Raw genomic sequence first — 12,587 nt, 5'->3', positions numbered from 1 at the left:
TTAAGGAGGACTATATGAGTAAGTCCACCTTGTACATTAGCAAGTTAAGTCGTTGATCTGGCTGTGACACTCCTATCATTGGGGTAATCATCACCATGCTGGGACAACCCTTCTCGCACTTTGTTGCACCATAGCTTTGAACAAGGAGGCATAGTCAATGTGAGTGGGGACTATTTTGATATCTGTATAAATCATATTACTCATATGACTCATATCTCTCCTATTTTAGACTCTTTTAATCTACTATGGTAGTCACCGAGATTGTTATAATGGTGCGGTTTAAGAAGGAATCGATTGAGGTGGTAACATTGAAGGTGGGTATGGTGTTGGTGTGGCCTCATACACACCTCTTGATAAGGGGTTTTTGATAACATGCACTAGATTATGTGTCAATTGAGGAGCATTTGGGGCTATGGTATCGAGAGCATGGGTTGTGGTACCAAAGTCCACCCTACCAAATTTTTTGTACCAACAATGAGATGTATCATGGTTCTCATGGCATTGCCAATGAGCATATATTATTGATGTCACCATAATTATCTAGGTCTTAGCAATGGACACTCCATGCTTGTATGGTTTTGGTGGCAAATTACACACCGGTAAATTACACAAACAAACCATATTTCTTTGTGGAAATAAGTGTGGATATCTATCTTAATAAGGAACTGGCTAGTCTATTTGGTTGTGAGGTAAGCTTCTGCCAACTTTTCCATGTACATATCCTTGATTAGGACTCTTGCTCATGCTAGTTGACAAATTTTGCCAATTCACCCATTCTCATATCCTTGACTAGGACTCTTTGGTCTTGGTTGGGCTTCTCTTGGTTTAGGCGGATGGCTTCTACATCCATGTCTTGCAAATTTCCTGCTAGGTTTATTGTTGCACATGATAACACTCAGATGTAGATGTAGCGTGTCTACACATGTAGATGTAGTGTCTAGACATGTAGAGACAATCATAAAGCTTCTTTCTCTTAAAACCAACCCTGAAGAAATGATCAATGTGAATGATAAGTCATCTAGGCTTTACCAAGGACTACATCTCATATGGAAATACTTGGTTCTAGCAATTTAATCCTGCATTGTCTCTCCTTCCTCTTGTTTGAGGTTGTAAATTTGTGCAATGGTGGGGCTCCACAATCACACAATAATTGTGTCTCAAGACCTCATAGCTTCAAGTGGGTTTAGAGGCCTAAACCACTGGCATGCTTCGCCTTCAAGACCTCATAGCTTCAAGTGGGTTTAGAGGCCTAAACCACTGGCATGCTTCGCTTTCAAGACCTTATAGCTTCAAGTGGGTTCAGAGCCCTAAACCATTGACATGCTTTGCCTTCAAGGTAAAGTCCAAATGAGTAGATCTTAGTGGGATCATTAATCCTTCCCATGGCTTTGTAAACTTGATCGAACTTCTCTAGGTCCTAAATAGAATCTCCAGTTCCATCAAATCCCATCATCATTCTTGAGATATAGATTCGATTTGTTTTGACCAACTATTAGTCTTTAGGAATGATGTTCATTGGTTGTGCAAACACTATGCTTGTCCCTGATGGTATATCAAAAGAGACATATCCCAATTGCCATAGCTGTGGTTATTAGGCTACTTCGCTATGATCAACTTGGGACAAACCCCAACTCAAGATTGACACCAAACATTGACGCAAACACTATGCTTGTCCCTGATGGTATATCAAAAGAGACATATCCCAATTGCCATAGCTCTGGTTATTGGGCTACTTCGCTATGATCAACTTGGGACAAACCCCAACTCAAGATTGACACCAAACATTGACGCATTTGACATGGTTTGACCACTTCTTATGGGAGAGAACCTTGATGTTCATGTCCCTGCTCCCCCATTTCTCCATTGGAGCTTCGTCCAAAGGTAGGGCAGTTTAATTGTTGTATGCACATATAATGTGTTATGTGCACATTATATGTGCATATAACATTAATGTCCTTTTTCACAAAATTTATGGCGTTGTTTATTAAGCTAATTGGGGCTCAAAGGACTGGGGCAAATCTTGTTTCAAGGGGTTTTATTGTTTCTCACGTCTCATGATTTTGTGGACTCACATCTCACATCTCATGTTTAGTGGGACGACTTGCGATTTTTTATATATGAAATAGGTCCACCAATTTTTATTATTTTTTTCGAATAGGCATGCTTGGGCACACTTTCTAAGTAGTGAGTGTCTCAGTCAAGCAATAAGTATACTTAATGCTTTAAGGATAGTTATGAGAGCATTAAGATACTTAATATTATAATTATTACGAAGGATAATAAATTTTATTGGCCACAGTTTCCAAGTAGTGAGTGTCTTAGTCAAGATTGAGCAATAAGTATACTTAATTCTCTAAGGATAGTTATAATAGCATTAAGATACTTAACATTATAATTGTTATGAAGAACAATAATTTTTCTTGGGAATTTATGGTGGTGTTATAGATTGTATGACAAGAAAATCTTATTAAGACATGGGTAGGTGTGTCCCTACGAGTCTTAAGGTAGGTTTAATTGGTCGGTGTTATAGATTGTGTGACAAGAAAATCTTGTTAGGACATGGGTAGGTATGTTCTTACAAGACTTTAAGGCAAGTTTAATTGGCTGGTATAATATTAATTCACCTACCCTTTGGCTCACACTCATGTCCTAATTGACTCACACTCATGTCTTAATTGACTCATGTCCTAATTTACTCATGTCTCACGTTTGTTACAATTCACACTCAATCTATTATAGCTCATGCTTACGTCTGTTATAGCTCACACTTAGGTCTTTTTTGCATGTGGCTGTGAACTCACATCTCCTAAACTTGAGAGGTGGTTTGGTTGGTTTAGTTTTTTGACCTTTTTTTTAACTTAATGGGGGATGATTAAGATTCCTAGTCCTAATTATGACAATTATGCAAGTGATGAAGTGTTTTTTGTTTGATTTTGGTTGATTTTGCATGTTTCTAAGGATGGACAATAATGTTAGATGAATGAAGTTTCAGATACAATAGATGGTTGTAAGGTCCAAACACATGCGCTCTTATGAGAGCTAATTTAAAATTGCTAAGCTAGGGATGGTATGCTAGAAGACATGTCAATAAATAGTGGAGGTAAATAATTAGTGTATGGATTGGCTAGCTAATTAGATTAATACTTTGGTAGGACTCGTGGACCGAGACCAAGAGATGAAACATTAGTGTGTGAGGATGAGGAATTTGAAGGATAGCAACACACATGGTGTCATGCAGAAACACGATACCACTTGCAAGTAGTAAGTGTGGCAGCTAGTATGAGGCAAGCTACCGAAAGGCGAGAGCCTTAGGTCACCTTAAAGGCTAAAAACTATGTGTATGCACAAGGGACTAAAAAAGATACATATAATGTGTGAACAAACTAGGTTGGAACATTTTCTTTATGCCACTGGGGACTAAAAAGATACGTGTAGTGTGTGAACAAACTAGGGTGGAACATTTTCCTTATGCCATGCCAGTGTTCCTTTACATCCTTTGCAAGGGCAATTCTTTGTGCATAGAAGATTCTTTTATTGGTCTTGTTCATGCATGAGTGTCCACATTATAGTTCAAGCATGGAAAGTGCTTTGATTTCTTACTTAGGGCTTGACACTAAAGCACAACTATCTAAATAGCCTTCATAGATCATGGTGGAGGCCTCCATGATCACACTGTGTGGACTATAGTATCAGCCAATGCTGAAAGTTATTAGGAGCTTTCTACCGTGGTGTATCTTCCATGCCCATTAACAAGGCCAGATTTAGCCCCACAACTCGAGCATAAGATGCCCTAAGAGTAATTCCACGTACCCTATGTATGGTATAATATTGGAATATGATATTGTCATTATAGGCACATGGGATATTTGGCAGTGTGCCATTCCTTCATCTAGCTTAAACAAGCCATAATCAAGTGTTCTTGTCTGAATATTGAGCATTCATGTTGATCAACATGTTATCCTAATAGTGGACATGAACTCGCTAAGGGTGGAATAAATATACATATAACTTGGTGAGATTTTCACCTTCAATTTAGTGAGATTGAGTAATAAATATACATATAACTTGGTCAAAGTAGCAAACTTTGCACTATGTTCAAGGTGGGCTGCTTTTCTAAGAATTCATTGGTATTGAAATTGGAGCATGTCTAAAGTTCAAACACATGCATGGAAGTGTGGAAACGTGTGAAGGGCACTCACTACCTGTTTAAAGAAACGTAACGGTGCCCGCCCACCGTGGGGAGAGGCAATAAAGACGTTAGCCCATTGCGAGGGACACACATCATTTCTGTGCTGCAAGTTTGCAACCCGAAACCAGTGCGTGTGATTGGGTGAGACGAGAGGAGGGCCCAGGGGGCTGCCACCCACCACCACGCTTTCCTCGTCTCTATCAAGCTCAAGCGTTCCCCTCCTCCAACCATCAGTGTGCATGTGTGGGCTCCCCATGCTATCCTCCCACACTCATAATTAGGGCTTGGTGCAGGTCCTAAGCAGCGTGTATTTTTGTTGTCTACCGAGAGAGAGAGAGAGAGAGAGAGAGAGAGAGAGAGAGACTCGAGAGGCCCCTGATTTATCAGTGTCGAGTGATCGTTGCCTGATTTATCAGAGTTAGCTCTAATGAACGGTCGTTGCCTTGCTTCACACCCTCCATGGGTACCCGCCAGCACGAACTGATCTCATGGAGACCGGAGCCCTTTACCCTGCGAAGAAGCAGGACGAAGAGCTGGAACGATGCCCCTTGTGTTTGCATATCTATGCACCACACAACACATGGTCATGGACATATCAGTATTTGCGAACGGAAGGTTCTCTTACTGGCTGTCAGCCGCTCTTACGATATTGGCTTAGCTGGAAACCTGGTCTGTAGGCGCCTCAACTTGTGCCGGCCCTGCCATACTGGCAATGGTGATTTTCGAGCGTCCACTGACTCAGAAATCAATGGTAGCATCGACAGAAACAATGGTGCCTTCGAGACTGCACTACCACATGGAGGGGACAAGGCCATTACAAGCCATCCACAGGAAAATCTATCTTTTCAATATGAGAAGCTGATACAGGTTCTGAAGAGCATCCGATCCTTTCTGCCAGGTGGCAGCTGGTGGAAAATGCATGGTGCCATCCAAGATGAACAACAGCAAATCTCCTTCTTGTCTGCAATGAAGCGCCTTTGGCTTCTGATCGCCCCTGATAGATTCGTCATCGGCATTGCATTCGTTGCGCTTGTGGTAGCAGCCGTAAGTACCCTTCTCCGTGCAGCTCAGCTGCCAGTCATAATTGCCTTGCACTATGCATTCGTATGAATCCAATGCTAGCCTTACAGCTGATCTACTATCATGTGAGACCATTGATCTAAATGTGACAATTCTCATCATCACAGTGGGTCATAACATTTTAATGTGAGCATTATAGGCAAATATTCGAATGTTCACAAATTATAGCTTATGAAAGCGCTTATTGCACAGCATTGGAGTTGTCCTCAATCTAGTGTGCTAGTCTTGTGGCTTGTATGACACCCTTTGTGCAATGTCTCCAATGCCAGCTCACCATGTAGTATAGGCCAAAGAAATAAATTGTGGTGGCTTGACCAGAGGCATCTCCTATACCTTCAGTAGTGCTGTGCATGATGTCTCATCCCTTTTGATTCGTGATATGTTGCAGGTGCAGGGAACTGGGGATTGTCCTATTGAGCATTAGGTTTACCATGGTCAGTCACATGGCTTGAGGATCAGACTTTAGGCAATGCAACAGGTGCCGCTCGATTGATTTAATCAAGAGTTAACCTATTGTCTTGATCTGTCATAGTGCAATGCCTAAAGTGCCTCATACCACTTGTAGGCTGGTAGTAAATGAGAAACGAGCAAATAAGGATGGGGTATCGAACCCCATATTTTGATGTATCCCATGACCAACTCCTTGTAGCTCCAATCTTGCAAAGCAAGGATCACATGGCTCCATGTGTAAATTCCCTGGTGTCCCATACCACCAGTACACACCCATCGGATGTAAGCATGGATTAGTCTCAAGGCCTCGAGTCAAGGTTTGAGGAGCTCTCTCTCAAATTGACTCATAAAGTCACTTATATAGGCCTCCTATAAACCAGAAGCCAAATAAGGCACATGTCTCATAAGAGCTACTAACCCCCACTTAAGATGGCTAACCCCTAGGCTAAGGTTAAGCTGACGTGAATGTCTTAACTTGGACTAGCCTTGGGACGTAACATACTTCCCTCCCCCCTTGAGAACAATCGATGGCCTCAATAATGAATATGGGACGTGACTCTTCAGACTATGCATTTATACCCATGTAGCCTCGACTCGACTTAGACGATCCTATCCATTTGCTCAGAATAGACGGTATGCCGAGTTTGTCTAGTACTTTGATCCAGAACCGACTCGGGCTCCATAGCTAGTCATGTCATTGAGGTTAGGGATCTCCTCTATTGACACAATCTCATCACCTTCACCCAGACAGTCTTTTAAAAGACTTATGTGAAATAAAGGGTGAATCTTGATTTTAGGAGGTAGTGCTAACTGATAAGCCATATCACTAATCTTTTTTGTGATCTCGTAAGGAATAATATATCAAGAAGATAACGTGTAATGTATTACCAATCCTCACTTCGTAGAGTACTTTGGGACTTTAAGATAACACCACATGCTTTCTAGTAAACTCTAGGGTCCATCGTTGGTTAATGTAGTATCAAGCACGATCCTTGACTCCCGGTAGCCCTACGGCAACGAGTGGCTTGGGCTGATAATTGAACATAAGCATAAATGAATTAAAACTAGGAGATGCATGCTTACTACTGTGATAAGCAAGCTTTCCCACTCAGATCATCTCTTAGAGACATACGCCCACATCATATCAATAGTTCGTCCTCTCTGTCCGACCATCCGACTCGAGATGATCCGAAGATGACATGTGGAGAACACGCTTGAGTAGAATTGTGCTCCAAACACACTTGAGCAGAATTGTGCGGTGAATTTGGGATCTCGATCATTGACAATCTCCTTAGGTAGTTCATAGAGCTTATGCAAATGCTTCACGAAGAGCTAAGCCAACTTGTGACTCTTTCCCGACGACTTGGTAGGGATAAATCTAGCCATCTTCATTAAATTGTCAACTACAACTCAGATTGAATCATGGCTTCTACTAGTCCGGGGTAATCCAACTACAAATCCATCGAGACACTTTGCTACTTGTTCTTAGGAATTTGAAAATTATAATAACCCTCCATCTCTAAGCCTTTCAGCTGTATTAAGCGGACACTTGGTACACTTTCGCACACAATCCTCAACAAAGGATTTAATGCGCTGTCAATAAAAATGCTCGGCAACCAAGGCCAAGGTTCTATGTATACCCGGATGCCCCACACTAGGTGTGTCATGGCACTCATGTAATATCAAAGCTCGGTCGTCCATATCATTGGACACACAAACCTTTTCATCCTTGAATAGTAATCCACCTCTAATGGAGTACTTTTCCAATATCTTTCTCTCAACAACACTCATCGGAGTGTTCGGAGCACTCCGATCTCATGGGCTTCAACCAGCCTGGGGACCAATTGTGAGATTCGACCAAAATGGGAATCATGTTGGTAAAGCCCTTTGAGATATAGATAGAAGTTAGTCGTTATCTCAACAAAAGAGATAGCTTTAACCTTGGGGATCCTATTAAGGGCATAATCAACCCGATTGGTTGTCCACTTTCTGTAATGGATCTCAAAGTCGAACTCTTGCAACATCTGGCCTTTTGACCCGGTTGATCACAAATATACTTCAATGAGTGGTGATCCATCTAGACTACAAATCGAGACCCATACAAATAGTGTCTCCATATTTTCATTGCATGGATAACATCCAGAAGTTCCTTTTCTTGGGTAGGATCCAAATAGGACATCTAGTCTTAAAGTGTAACAAGCTCTACCATAACAACCCTAGCAGAGACCCATAGCACAATTCAACTGTCATACCAAATGGCATCCTACATTACAGTAGTCCACTTAATGCACAAACAAGTCCTAGTGCCATGTTCTTCCAGTACACAATATTCCAGCCACAAGATCTCCCTTGTCAAAAGATTGTTTTTCACACATAACCAATAGATACTCATGTCTACTTTAGGTCAAGTATGAAACTCCCCATTAATTTGTGCATGTCTCATGGCCTTGAACAACTTGAAGACTTCCAGCTACTTTTCACTCCACCAAATTGGAATAAAGTCAAGGTTAACAAAGGTCCATGCAATCCCATTAATAGAATCTTGAAGGACAATAGTTATAACATATTCCACCCTAACATGTCTATGGGTTACACCCCATCGAACAGGTGGAAAATCCACACGATTCCAAAGTCTTGGAATCAAAATAATCCCTTGGGATTCCATTCACCCTAGAGTATCAAACGGTCCAACTGTCAACTGGTCTGGACATTCAGTCTAAGATCGAGAAGTTCCAAACTTCCTCTCTCTCTCATGGACAATTTCGAGGGTGCCCCATGCATCAATATCATTTGGCCATCAGGAGAGAGCGCGATGAATCATAAAACTTGTCACCTTACGAGTGACATCCGAATGCTTAGGCAACCAAGAAGGTCTATCTTGTTGTCACTCATGGACTAGCACTAGTCTCCACAATTACCAGAGCTTAACTATGCGAAAGCAAAGAGTGTCCCAGACAAGAAACTTGTGCCTCAGAAGATCCTACGTGGGAATACTCTTGTGTCCCATACCACTAGAGCACACCCCACATAAAATCCTAGTAAAGCATAGGTGGAATGGCCAACTTTCCCTCCTACAACCCAATTTGAAGCAACCAAATTCCTCTCTAAACACCAAGGTCAAACCTTAAGTCAACCTTGAGGGTCAATCTAATCCATGCAAAGTCAAGGATGAAAGATACCACCATGTTCACACCCTCTGTGGCTTCCGTAGTCAGCTCTATTGGTTGTTAGTAAGCCACTTGGAAAGCTCGGCGTAGCCATCTTGGATTAAGACCATCACCACAAGATTGTCTAACTCAGCACCGTGTCCTGGGCTATGCTAATTTTTAACGAGAATGCCAGCCACATGCCACCTAGTGGCTATTTGGATAACATGAAGGGCTCATGGTAAAACTTGGTACGATCTCATCAGCGCGTTAAAAAGAACTATCCGCTCATGTGGAAATGTAAGAGCATGCAACAAATTAGATTCCATCACAGTTTGGCAAGGAACTTGAAAAATTAAAGATTATTAATTAGGGGTTTTACAAAAAGTACTTGAAAATAAGCATCATGACCGACTTAGGGTCATTGAAGTCAAGACTATTGACCATTCTTGGACCCACCAATGTGTGTGTGAATTCAGTCTTATATCCCACTTAGCAAAAACCTCTTGACACCACTTGACAACTAGATGGTCCATCGGTTAGCAAAGGCATGGAGCACCCAACAATCTTGGGCCTGACGCTATCCTTCCTCAGGGGATCTTGGATAACATGCTCTTGTTTATCTTCCGGCTCCCTGTTACATTGTGCTATCGTCAAGAACCAAGGTGCTGAATATTACTTATCAAAGTATAATCCTGTCTGTAAGCTTCCGCATGTTACAATGCATGTGCTCTCTGAGTAGGTGTCCTGCATACATGGGTAACATAACATCCCTTCTTGTATCTCCTTATCAAAGTATAATCCTGTCTGTAAGCTTCCGCATGTTACAATGCATGTGCTCTCTGAGTAGGTGTCCTGCATACATGGGTAACATAACATCCCTTCTTGTATCTCCTTGCTCATGACAAAACTCTAAAGCATGAGTATCGTGGGCTGCATATTGGTTACCTACATCACCTGCATAACGAGAAAATTTTAGGCCAGGTGCGGTCTCTTGTTGCATGCACGGAAGCCTTGCTGTACTTGATCCAGCCCTAAGCCTGCTGATTAGGAACATGCAATGAATAGATAGAGAGAGAGGAGAGAGATGAACTGTATTTTTAGTATATTACTATGGTACAAAAAGATGTAGTAATGCTGAAAAACTACTGTGGCCTTAAGAGGACTGAATTATGACTTCCTGGACTTGACAGTTGATTGACTGTGACCTGCCCCATGGTGGGGAGTAGATGACTATGACTGATGCTGGCCTAGCCTTTTATAGGCTCTCATAAAGTCCTGTACCTGGCTGACTGCTGTTGGTGGTGAGTTCCATCTGGTCCACGAATGATATAAAATGCTAAAACATGTCGGCCAGCCCTGATGATACCCATGTGTGAGCACTTGCTGTCGGCCAGCTTCCTGAGGCCTGATAATGGTGCTTGCTGCTTCTTCCCTGTCTGAGCCTACCCTAACACTGCTACCTACATCAGGGATATTAGATACGGTTGTGCATGTGACCCTCCTGCTAAACTTGATGATGACGCAGACTGAGTAATAGTAATTCATGCTATTCCTCGGACTCAGACCACAGAGCTTCCTAGGAACTGGGAAAATGCTATGAATTTGTTTGAATAGCTTCACTTTTTGCCCTAAAAGTCGCTCTGAAAATGTCACTTAGGGTGTTTTAACTAAGGGAAACGAAACCCACTAGACGAACAGCTACTAATATTTCCTCATTATATATTGATATTCATTCCGAACTCGAAACGCTAAAAATTGAAATAGCAAATAAAATCAATTCGCGTGTAAATCATACTTATATTCTGTTGCTCTTCTCTGTCTGTTCTCGATATTCATGGCAGTTTCTTGGCTGGCAGGCAAGCAAAAGGGCTAACTGCATTTCTGGACTCGTGCCCGGCGGGAGTGAAAAGAAAAGTTAGGTTAGGAGGTAGTGCACGCTCGCTGGTCCTGATATCGAAATTCTCGCATTCGTGCCGTGTGTGTCTGGTTTCAATGAATTCCGTATTATGGGTGTGCTTTCCTTTGGCTTTGCTTTGCTGCAAACCACCTCATAAATGCTATCATGCCAACTTGGGAAGTGTTGCCAAAAGATTGGTGTGTAGGGTTGCTAGCAACTGTTGATGCTGGAGTTGCATGGCTTCTTGATCGAGCTTATGTTGATACTCCAACGCTGCGCATTTTGCCTGGGGTCGGTCTTCGAACCTCCCTGCTTTTGGTTTCCTCTATTTGTTGTTCCTCAACAAGTTCCCATTGATGGAATAATCAGAGTCTTAGTGGTGTGACAGGTTATTGAGTCTTTTGGTGTGAACACTCTAGGTGTGAACTACCTCTTAGTAAGGGTCGGAAGATAAGGCCTTAGTACCTATATAACCTATATATACATTTTACATGGTGTGAGTACCTATATAACCTATATATACATTTTACATGGTGTGAGTATTAATCATCTAATACAATCATCTATATAAGGCCTTAGTACCTATATAACCTATATATACATTTTACATGGTGTGAGTATTAATCATCTAATACAATCACTGTGTGCATGTGCAATATCTCTCTCACTTTAGCTCTATTGCATCTCTCTCTCTCTCTCTCTCTCTCTCTCTCTCTCTCTCTCTCTAATCCTTGTGGATCACTCCATGGCTTGAGCTCCATCTCCGCTTAGCCTGGTGTACTGTGTGAAACCCCTATCCATCTTTCTCTCCTCCTCCTCTCTCTCTATATCTCTTGTACACGTGGTTGAATTTGTCACTGCACTCTGTCGGGCTTACAGTGGTATCAAAGCGAGGATTTCTCTTGAAGAAATCTTTTCTGGGGTGACAGAACCATGTCAAGAGTTGAGGGAGACCAAGGGCCTCAAGAAGGGAACGACTACGAAGCCAACCTAGAACATCAAGGAGGGATCCAAGGCCGCCTATTTGTCTCTCATAAGACCATGACATCAACAGAATACCTAGATTTTCAAAAATTTGGACAATATCTTTAGGATGAAGAGTTCCTAGCTTGGAGAACCAAGAAGGAACAAGACTACAGAAGAGCTCAAATGTTCAAGACTTTATCAAAGACCAGGCCACTGAAGTTGAAGGTGTGGAAGCTGCCAAAGCATACTTACGAGCTAAAGGGGTTACCATTGGAGAAGAACCCAAAGCTACCCAATCCATCACTCATGGAGGACAGAGAGAAGTTATCCCTAGACCCACTCTATCTGATGCAGCTTCCTCAAGCCTAGCAAAAGAGAAGAAGGCAAAGGAGCCTTCAACCGGCAAAGTGGGCTTCAAGCCGGGAGAGAAAAGCGTAAAGTTTGATACCTTTTATGGAAAGTGGGACACCCAGAAAGCCCTATCCTTCATCAAACAGTTTGACGCCGCCTTTTGATGAGGAGAGGACTTCTCCGAAAAGTCCAAACTCCGCATGGTCCGTATGCATTTGAAGGATGCCGCCTTGAATTTGTGGCTAAAAGTGGTACAAGATGGGACCGAGCCTACTTCATGGACCGATTTCAAAACCATGTTCAACAAGAGGTTCTTTCCGCAAACTTCGAGGCATATGTGCAGAAGGAATGGGATGAGGTAAAGCAAAAGGCCGGAGAAAGTGTGGCAACATATCTTAATAAATTTTTAGCCGTTTCATTGAAGTTTACCTTATATACTCCCATCCCATCATTGATGGAAATGCGTAAGTTTGTCAATGGATTGCAACCAAAGCTTATGCAAGCA

The 12,587-nt window shown here is 42.1% G+C and overlaps 1 protein-coding gene across 2 annotated transcripts in view; it reads left to right on the top strand.

Annotated features, from left to right (window-relative positions):
* Nucleotides 1-4,237: 4,237 nt before the first annotated feature.
* ABCB26 (transporter associated with antigen processing protein 1) overlaps nt 4,238-12,587 on the top strand; it is a 41,355-nt gene continuing 33,005 nt past the window's right edge. The window contains exons 1-2 of one of the 2 annotated variants that reach the window (XM_086812664.1): nt 4,309-4,430; nt 4,606-5,233. In XM_086812664.1, coding sequence (XP_086668790.1) covers nt 4,649-5,233 — 585 coding nt within the window. In that variant the 5' untranslated portion in view covers nt 4,309-4,430; nt 4,606-4,648. Of the gene's footprint in view, nt 5,234-12,587 lie in introns of both variants that reach the window. The other variant, XM_086812657.1, reaches the window with a different exon arrangement.

This window comes from Cibotium barometz, chromosome 2 (assembly GCF_041138505.1).
Source record: "Cibotium barometz isolate CiBa-2024 chromosome 2, ASM4113850v1, whole genome shotgun sequence".
NCBI classification, from domain to species: Eukaryota; Viridiplantae; Streptophyta; class Polypodiopsida; order Cyatheales; family Cibotiaceae; genus Cibotium; species Cibotium barometz.
The sequence above is the reverse complement of the archived record's forward strand: the minus strand, read 5'-3'. Positions and strand labels throughout refer to the sequence as shown.